Raw genomic sequence first — 10857 nt, 5'->3', positions numbered from 1 at the left:
TTAATAAATTTTATTGAAAATAATTGTATTTTATTATTTATAGAACACGTAAAGGATTTTTTTTTTATTATTTTTTGTTGTTCGCAAAGGATTTTTGAGACGACCTGGGTTGGGAAATAATCTATTTGTTTACTAAATTTTATTATAGTGTTACCATATGAATGCCCTGCTTATTGTATGCAATTTTTGTTGTGTGGCAAGGCGTCGTTTGAACAGCTGTTGAATTATTAACGGAAATCAATGGGGGAGAAAAGCAACCCCCTTTTTATTGTTGTTTTGGTGTTATTAAAAGAAGCTCTCATATTTTACAGCTAGTTAATAGTGTTGTAATGAAGTGGATGGTGACCATTTCATGCAAACTTAAGCTGCCTTTACACGTTATAAAGGGTGTATATGCGATTTAAATGGGAATTAAATTAGAGATTTTTTTTTAAACATGGATTTAGAAACTATTCTATTTGTTTACTAAATTAGAGTGCTACCATATGAAATATTGAGAATTTAAAAAATAAATAGCTGTTAAAATATAAAACAAAGGGAAACACTTTTTAAAAAAATAATTAATAATAATAATTTGAAATAAAATTAACATGGATCCTTCCTTCGAAATGTGCGCATATGATGTGTTCAGTGCAATAATTTAAATTTATAAATATTTTGAAGTTCATTGCCTCTAAAACTCATAAATAGTCGTTAAGATAACATTAAGCTAATACACTGTTAGTTCTAAGCTTTTGGAGTAGTTTATATTTTGTTGTTTTTTGAAATGTGCGCTTTTATTCAATGGCCTTTGCTAAATAATTTAAATTTATGAAATAAATTGAAATTGAAATTAAATTGAAATATATGATGTAACAACCATAGTTAAATCTTGAGAACAATGTTCAGCTTTAGGAAATATATTTTCTTTGATTTATTGAAAATATGCCAATCGACATACATAAAATTTGGAATTTATTTTTCATATTATTTAAAATTGACAGATGGGTTCCAAATTCAAAGGGTTGCCATCATAAAATTCTTAAATAAGACTAACTTCTACCGTTTGACTTTTTTTACTGTACAGCAGGAAAGTATACAGGAATTTACTGTGAAAAAAATTCATTTTGCTATAGAGCTTTGAAAATGAGATATATTTTGCAACCTTTATCGTTTTGTCCATTTTGCAAACATCCGAAATGAATCCTTGAAGTCCCATACATTATCTTAAAATGTCTATATTTAATTAAAATCATATTATTTTTTATTTCATCATTGAATAATAATTCTTGTTATCATAAATTCAATGTCTTTTTAATTTTAATTCGTTTCAAAATATTATTTTTTGTTCTTCTTATTCACTACAGCAACAACAAAATTCTAATCAACATTTCGTCTAAATTTCTTATATAAATATTCACTAATAACAGCTATAAAATAAACTATACCAACAGCTATAAAATAAAACGCATATACTGTAAATTGTCCTTTTGTACTAAGTGAAAATCCGCTGTCCGATATAACGACCAGTGTCAATATGGTTTGGAATATTAATGCCAACATTGTATTGATGCCGAATACTAAACCAAAACTATCTTCTTCCAGATAGCGGGCAACTTCGGCACTGTAAAGAGAGTTTGGAAAATAATTAATAACGAGCATTTTTGAAATGCATATGGTATACATACCCCGCCACAGTTATAATGAAACCATATATGCCACCAAATAGAATATAACCCGCGTATGATACATAGATATTTTGTGACCAACAAATCATAAGAATTGTACCACCTTCCAGTGCCGATAGGCCGGCCAAAACGAGCAGACTTGTGTGTGATTGTAAACGGCCAGCGTGTATATAACCAGCAAAGAGGGCAAATAGCGCAGCCAAGGCGGTAAAAATTGCATCAACAGCACCATTCCAGGCAATCTAAAAAGATAAGGAACGGTTTTTTTCAATTTTAGTTTTGATAGGTGGTTGATCTGATACATTTCTTTTGAAGGAATGGAATGTAAGCAACTGTTTGTTACAAACAACCGAAAATCACATTAAAAGGATTGCTCAAATTCGCCAGTAATTTATTGTCGGACGACTCGGTTTGTAGTCTGATTTACTTACATCTGGGTTTGGTTCAATATCCTTCCACATTAGCTGGACATATGAGGTCACTTGTAAATAACCACATAGACCCACAGCATACCATATAGACCATTGTACCACCTTTAAATTGGTATAAGCACTAGAAAAATGTTTCCACAACAGTTTGACACCAATCGGTGTTTTTGTGACAATGTTTGTTGCAGAATTAAATTGAAATTTATCATTGGTGGTATCGCTCGTTTGGGATTTTGCATCATCAAAGGAATTCCTTTCCAGCGAATCGGAAGATTTCAAAGCAGGTACTTCATTGTTATTGATTTTACGATGAAAATATAAACTCTGGTCGACTTTGGGTAGGGTAAAAGCCCATAATGTTGCTACAATTTGTGCTGGAAATAAAAAAACAAAACATTTTTATTTAAAATATTGGATTAACAATTCAATAACACACACTCACCTCCCAAAGTAATATAATTGAGATCTCGATAGTCCATTAGTTCAAAATATAACAGAACTTGGGCCAAGATACTGGCCACCAGTTTACCGGCAAATATTGCCGCTCTGGTATGGGATGTCACTCGTGGATAATATTTCTTATCTACTTTTGCATAAATATATGTATAATAGGCCACCTCGGCAGCCATATAAGTACCATAAAAGAATTCTAAGGTCATAAGAGCCTCCAGTGAGGTTGTCCATAATAGCATACTCCATACTATTATGCCGGTAACACCGATTGTGATAATTAAGGGTTTGTATCTAGTGGAGAGAAAAATAAATCATTTTAATTATTTTTTTGGGGTGAGGGGGCAGGCGGGAGGTTATATATTCACTTACAGTAAAAAATCGGTTATAAGGAACACCACAATTAATTGTGCTAAGTACGAATATGTGCCGACAGGATATACTTGACGATTTAACTGGAAAGAGATAAGAAACGGAAAATCTTTATGAATATCTTTAATAGAATATTTATTTATAAAAAGGCAAGCAAATAAAAAAAATAATCCTATAATTTTGATTTTGAGGATAGGTTATAAGTTAATAATCTAAATGACATAATATATAATAAATTAAAAGAAAAAATGAGTCAATAATAAGAGCAAGGTCGAAAACTACAATCAATTAAAATGTTTACATTTTTATTTTTTAAAAAGTATTTATTTAACTTTGAGGTTAGATTATAGAAAACTTTACTAATTAGCAAAAAATATCACAAACTTTGATAGAATTAAACAGCATTATTTAGAATACAATCTATTATAACTAAATTTAAAAATATAAAAATGTATATTTTCTAAAAAATATAAATTTTCCAAATAATTTTTATTTTTCATTTTGAGGTTAGGCTTTAAAAAATATTCGAAATGGGAAAATATATAATACAAATTAAGAAAATTGGTAAATAATACGAATAAGGTCGTGAACTATAAGCAAATTATGAATATAAATGTAAATATGCTTTAAACATTTTTTATTTATTTTTTTTTTACTTTTGAGGTTAGGTTATAGTAAATTTTTCTAAATATCAAAGACATCACAAAATTTGATAGAATTTGTCAACATTATTTATATTATAGTAGGTTATAATAACATTTTCAAAATAAATATACCTTTTTCAAATAATTTGTATTTTTTATTTTGATGTTGGGTTATAAAAAATATTCGACATGGTAAAATATGTAATAAAAATTGAGAAAATTGGTATATAATATGAATAAAATCGACAAATAAGACCCAATCGCCCTCTTAAATGTAAATGTTTTCTAAAAAAAAATTCATTTTGAGGTTAGGCTATAAAAAATATTCGAAATGGTAAATATAGATAATACAAAATTAGTAAATAATGCGAATAAAATCGACAACTATAAACTGATTTTAAAAAATCCACGCCCTTGATTTTTTTTTAAATTCACTTCCTTGAAAAAACATTTTTAAAAACTTCAAACCCCTTAAAATATTTTAAAAACCTTCACTCCCCTGAAATAATATTTTAAAAAAATCCAAGCCCTTAAAATATATTTTTAAAACATCCACTCCCTTCAAAAAATATTTTTAAAAAATCCAATCCCATTAAAAAAATATTTTTAAAAAATCCAAGCCTTGAAAAAATATTTTAAAAAATCCACGCCTAGAAAAAAATATGTTTAAAAAATCCACGCCTTCAAAAAAATATTTTTAAAAATTCAACGCCTGTAGTGTGGCCCTTCAAAAAATATTTTTAAAAAATCCAATCCCATTAAAAAAATATTTTTAAAAAATCCAAGCCCTTGAAAAAAAAATATTTTTTAAAAAATTCACGACCTTGAAAAATAATTTTAAAAAATTCACTCACTTAAAAAAATATTTTTAAAAAATCCACGCCCTTAAAAAAATATTTTTAAAAATCTACGTCCTTGAAAACATATTTTTAAAATATCCACGCCCTTAAAAAATATTTTTAAAATCCACGTCCTTGAAAATTTTTTTATCCACGCCCTTGAAAAAATATTTTTAAAAAATCCACACCCTTGAAAAATTATTTTTAAAAAATTCACTCCCTTGAAGAAATATTTTTAAAAAATCCAAGCCCTTGAAAATATATTTTTAAAAAAACCACGTTCTTGAAAAAAATTTAAAAAAAAATCACGTCTTAATTTTTTTTCTTTAAATCCACGCCTTTGAAAAATATTTTTAAAAAATCCACGCCTTGCTGAGTACTTGAAAATATATATATATATATATTTTTTTTAATTTTTTGCATTGAAAACAATATTTGAAAAAATAAAAAACTTATACAATCGAAAAAAAAAAAATTCTCCTGGACGAGAACTTAAATACTTTATAGGATCGGAAAAAATTATTTCGATGAATTATAAATGAAAAAATAAATAAATGAATACATCCTCAATAATATGCTGCTGATCATAATAAAATATTTTCTTAAAGTTCTTTTTTTTTACTTTGAGGTCAGGTTAGGATAGAAAATGCCAACCGAAAATTCCTATAATAATATCTATCTTGAAAATAACTGGAAAATGTTTGCCAATTTCTAATTATAAATTATTGAGACAGTCCTAGGGGAAATTTCATATTTAACTCGTTTGCTTTCCTTTCTTTTCAATAACACTTTCAATCTGATAATGTCATAAAAAACGTATGTATATGACAGACTATATGACAACAATAAACAATTTCTAAATTATCTTTATATAGAGGAGAAGTGTTTTAGAGATAACTTTAAATATTGTTAATAATGATAGGTACAAATAATTGCATGTGTATTATAATTAAAGATCGCTAATCAAATATAGACTTTTTGATTGTATATAAATAACAATAAGCATGCAGTTAGATATGTCAATTCCAAGAAATAAGGTGTCTGATTTTAAATTATTAATATTTTTGTTTTGGGTTCGCTTAGGAACAAAGAATTTTACAAAAAATGTTTTGTTATCACACGTCCATGGGTGCGAAATTATTAGGTTAGGTTATGTCGAAAGTTTTTCAATATGGACCACAAAAACCACTCCATACGATATTTGAGAAGTAAAGTAGAGATTTACGAAAAGCATGCTGATTATCAAAAAGAAAATTCCTGGTCTGCAAAAGTTTTTGGTCCTTGATTTAATGCTCACAAATCTTCGAAAGAACAGGCAAATAGTTGAAATAGTCCTCAAATATATTCTTTAGTGACACAATGAAAAGAAAATTAACTGTCAAAGCCCGAAAAAACATTAAAATCAACTTCATCAGTACTAATAGGATGACACCTACTGGCAAAGTGGGCATTCAATTCCGCAATATCACAATCGTATGCCACCTCATCATTACCACAAAAACCACACTCTTAAATACTTTTCATCCAAAGACCATGACCATCAATACCTTAAATCTTCTTCATAAAATGCCTTCAGCTTTCCCTTCTAATCATCGAGTTGCATTTATATCTATATTTACAATATATCCTGCAACATCTATCAGATATGAAAAATCATATGTCATTAAATTTGATTCAACAAGTCTAGTTATGGCCACCTCGCGGATTGTTTTTAAAATTTTACCAGATATAGTCCTTGGGCCCTGATTACAATGGTTCTTTCTTGCCGAAAACGTTATTTTCGGAGATATGGGCCGTCAAAGCTCCATAAGGACCCTTGTATTTTCTCATGATTTTTAAATTATAATTGAATATATTTTTAAGTATTTTGTATTTAGATATAAGTTTTCTACTTAGAATGATGTGTTATATTAATACTATTTATTGGCCTTGGAGGCTTTAGTATTAAGGAATGAATTTAATAAATAAATATGTATCAATTTAAAGCGTTTGAAGCCCTTTTTACAAAAATAAATTATTATTTGCAAATAAGTCCATACTTTCTGAGATATGGATCTCCAAATTTCTGCGGGACCTTTCTTAAATTCAGTAAAACAATATGGGTGTTTGTGAGTATTCGGCCTTCGGCCGGTGATTTAAGACTTTCTCCTATGGACAGATAGTAACTACGATTATGCTACCGGGAAAGTCTTAAATCTCCTATGGACAGGTGGCAAATCCGGCTATGTGATGGCATCTTCTTTTTAATTTCAATAGTGTTTGTGAAATCAGGATTTCAAACGCTTTAAATTGATACCCATATTGCCTGTGTAAATTTTAAAAGTCGTGAAAAAAATACAAGGGTCCCAATGGAGGCCCATATCCCCGGAAATGCCGATTTCCACAAGAAAAAAAGTAAAACGTTGTAATCAGGACCCCTGATACCCATATTACCTGTGTAAATTTTAAAAATCGTGAAAAAATACAAGGGTCCGACGGAACTTTGAAGACCCATGTTTCTCGGAAATACCGATTTCCACAAGAAAAAAGTATACCGTTGTAATTAGGAAGCCAAGGACTGCATGTGGTCAAAATTTCAAAACGATCCGCAAGGCGGTCCTAAAAAGGGTTAAGCCCGTATTACAATATATGTACGTCAAATTTTTGATTATCCCCTCGGTACATTTCCGAAGTGGCTGTAGGATATTGCATTCATATTTTGTTGTGGGTAGAGAAAGGTTTTCATAGAAAAATCCACATCTAGACATATTCTTAACATTCCTAAATAATTCCATGAACTCACCTCATCCTCGGTAACATTACGCCATGGTCCAGCCAAAAATTCCGTAATATATGGTTCCGAGGGTCTAAGCTCTCGCACAAAACCAAATATACACAAGAGGCCGGATATTTTTTTCCACTCCAACATTTTGTTTGGTTTGTTTGTTTTTCGGTTTTTGTGCGATCTTGTTGTGTTGATTCGTTGTTTGTCAATCAGTTTTATTGAAGACTAAATGATGCCGGAGGGATGGATTTGTTCGGAGGTCTCTCTTGCTATTCGCTCTATTTTTTTCAACTTAATTGGTGATTACAAACAAAAAGAAAAATTGAAATGAATTTCATAACGGCCAATACGACGACGACCTGACAAGGCAAGTGGTGGCAATGGTTGCCACAAAAGAACTGAAAACTAATCTTCTAATGCAGCAACACTTGACACTGCTTCTTCACTTGGTTGGGGTTTGGTGTTTAGCAAGTTAATGTGAAATGTGAAATGTTTAATGTTTTTTTTATTCTGGTAAGTAGTTTCTTGTTATCACCTTCCCGAACCTAATACAATTTGGTGTAGGCTAAAAGCAACAGCAGCGATGGCGGGAATCATTTGTCACACAACTATAATCAGTTTTCTCCTAAGACCAAATAGTGTAGCGGCCTTAATAACACCACCATTGGACGTTGGAGATATCAGCAGCGCGAATTAGCAACAATAACAATTCCTTGTTCTTCTTCTTCTACTTCGCACAGGTTTGCAAACTCTTTAGCTTGGTTACTTATCTAATCGTTTATTGTTCTGATTGTCGTTGTTTATAAATGGCTGGTCATAAATCGCTTGGTATCAGACGACTCGTATATATAGATATATACTAAAATTATAGTATTCTTAACTTTTTGTTTAATAAACAAAACCAAAAAATGAATTCACGTTATATGTACTCTTCAATAAATTTGACGTGCATGTGATGTGTATATTTCTTATTGTTGTTGTTGTTATTGTTAATCTTGTCATCTTGCCCCCGCTGTGGAATTTTCTTTACTTTTGCTTATCACACGTTTATTAACTTATTATCTATCATCTTCATCAGCCGCAGACAATCAGCCAGATATCATGCGTTCATTGGTCATACGTTCTCCTCCTTTAATTTCAATGTCACATTGCCGCTGTTGTTGATATGTACGCGTGTGTGTGTGTTGTTAACTTGTTAGCGCCAATGGAATGTCATATATGGCAATGTCATTAATTGTTCTTTTTAATAATAATTCTGCACACAATTCAATCAAATAAATTCAATTAATTACTTTCTAATTGGAAAACGAAGAAAAAAATCAAATCAATCAGTCTTATTGGAAAACGTATTGCAATAATAAATCAAAATTTTTGTTACGACATGTGAACCGATTGACCGACCGACTCTTAAGAATGACGTTCCAAATGATATGAATGCGGGAGACAGTAGAGAATGATGGATAAAGAAGGGACACAAAATAAATTTACTGTTTTACTAGAGTGTTTACGAATGAGTGCAATGCATAAAAGATGGGGAGATATGTGCAAATCAGCTGATAATAGTAGGGATGTGTAGGTCGATTTTAGACTTATCGATTGATGATTGATTTTTAAATCGATCGAGTTAAGGAATTCTAAAAAAAGATATGTGAAAATTAAAAAAATGGGGTTTTAAGGTTGTCAGCAAGAGACAGAAAAGAATGGTGGATAAAGGCAAATGAGACAAAATAAAATTAAATAATTTGTAGATTGTTACTGGATGTTGTTCGTTAACGCAAAAGTCCAGGAAAAGAGAGCGCATTGAGAGAAAATTTGTCACTTGGCTCAGCTCATATTAAATCAACTGTTTTGTTATAATTTGTAAACCAACAAGAAAATAATGCAAGGAAAGTTTACCCAGTAACATCAGCTCATATTTAATCAGCTGTTTTGTTATAATTTTTAAACAAACAAGAAAATAATGTGTGTACATTTTATTATTTTTTTAACTATTTATAAATCTTACGATTTTTCTTTAGTGAAAAAAATTCGAATTTACAAAAAATTCAATTTCTCAACATTCCTAATTAATTCAATTAACTCACCTCATCCTCGGTAACATTACGCCATGGTCCAGCCAAAAATTCTGTAATATATGGCTCCGAAGGTCTAAGCTCTCGCACAAAACCAAATATACACAAGAGGCCGGATATTTTTTTCCACTCCATCATTTTGTTTGTTTGTTTTGTATTTCGGGTTAACCGATCTTTATTGTGGATTTTTTTGACATATATGCAAAGGAAGTGACAATTGAAACCCACTGGGTTAACGAAATCTGGTTAAATGTATGTTCGTTCGTTTACTCAATAATTTGTACAAATTATTGTTAGTGGAAAAGCAAGCGAAAATTTCAAAAGAGAAAACAAAAAAATTGCCAAATAAAAATCTGCCTGTGGAAAAGCGGACTTACAAATTGTTGTTCGTTTACCTAAAAGTCCTGAAAAATAGATGGCCTGTTCCCGTACTGCAAGAATCTACTAGATTTTACTATTTTCTTCGATATCATAAAGGAAAATTCGTTATCGTAGTAAAAAGTAGTAGATTCTTGCAGTACGGGAACAGACCAAGAGTGAATTGAGAGGGCAGATTTGACAGTTGTGTTACTGAGTATTTGCAAATTCTTACAAGGAAAAATTTACTCAGTAAAAATTTTCTTGTATCATCAGCTGCTTTGAACAAAAAACAACAAAATTGTTCTCTAGCAAATTGATTTTTTTGTGAAGTTTTATAGAGTACGGAGAAAGGAGAAAGAGTTTTCAATTAGAGGAGTTATTTTGGTATTCGAAAAAAAAATTGTTGAGATAAATGGTGGCATATTTATTTTTGCTGTATTTCAGAACTTGCTTCAAAATCTTTTTTTAAACACAATTAAAAATTTGTACAACTTTTTGAGTAGAGTAGTTGTGTTCCGGAACTTATAGCATAACGCTATTTTAACAATTTTTGCTAAAAACTTACCCCTAAAACGGTTTACAATTTTAGCCAATAACTAAAGAATTAATGCTGACAAAAGTTTTCCAGAACCGCAAGAATCTACTATTTATTTTGATATTATAAAGGATAATTTGTTATCGTATTAAACTTGTGTTCTGGAACTGCACAACAAGCACTCACAGAAAAAAAGCGATCATATGATTCATTTAGAACGCTATAAGACTACGTTTAGACTACTAAATCCACTCGATCTCAAACGTCAATTCCATTGCGTATACGTCACGTTAATCTAGTGCACAAATCCACTGGATTTTATTTGACGTATACCCAAAGGAACTGACATTTGGGATCGAGTGGACTTTGTATATCTAAACGTCCCATCGATTTTAAATAGACTCGATTAACGAAAATGCATCCAAATTGTTTATACATAACTTTAATTATGATCTAAATGTCGATCAGCTGATGTTTGTTAGCATACATATATACAAAATTATTAATTTGTGCCAAAAAATATTTGATTGCAATATGAAATTGAAAAGAAGAATGATAACAATTTCAATTTTTGCAATGCTGTGAAAAAAATCACTTAAAAACACAAACATTTTGTAAATACTTTTTATTTGCTGTTGATTTTCATTTTTGCATTTGGCAAACGTTAAATATAAAAAGAAGCAAAATGTGAAAACAGTTGCAAATTTTTTTTCAGAAGTTATTTTT

At 30.1% G+C, this 10857-nt stretch overlaps 1 protein-coding gene across 1 annotated transcript; it reads right to left on the bottom strand.

The window, feature by feature from the left end:
• Nucleotides 1-1359: 1359 nt before the first annotated feature.
• On the bottom strand, nucleotides 1360-9374 carry LOC133329497 (thiamine transporter 1-like). Its single transcript, XM_061537969.1, has 6 exons — nucleotides 9249-9374; nucleotides 2918-3000; nucleotides 2538-2839; nucleotides 2099-2469; nucleotides 1668-1909; nucleotides 1360-1603 (listed from the first exon to the last, which is right to left on the bottom strand). Exons 1-6 carry the CDS (start codon nucleotides 9372-9374, stop codon nucleotides 1360-1362), a joined length of 1368 nt encoding a protein of 455 aa, XP_061393953.1.
• Nucleotides 9375-10857: the final 1483 nt, after the last annotated feature.

This window comes from Musca vetustissima, unplaced genomic scaffold (assembly GCF_032173495.1).
Source record: "Musca vetustissima isolate MV318-11 ecotype Yass unplaced genomic scaffold, APGP_CSIRO_Mvet_v1 utg31086, whole genome shotgun sequence".
Taxonomy (NCBI): domain Eukaryota; kingdom Metazoa; phylum Arthropoda; class Insecta; order Diptera; family Muscidae; genus Musca; species Musca vetustissima.
The sequence above is the reverse complement of the archived record's forward strand: the minus strand, read 5'-3'. Positions and strand labels throughout refer to the sequence as shown.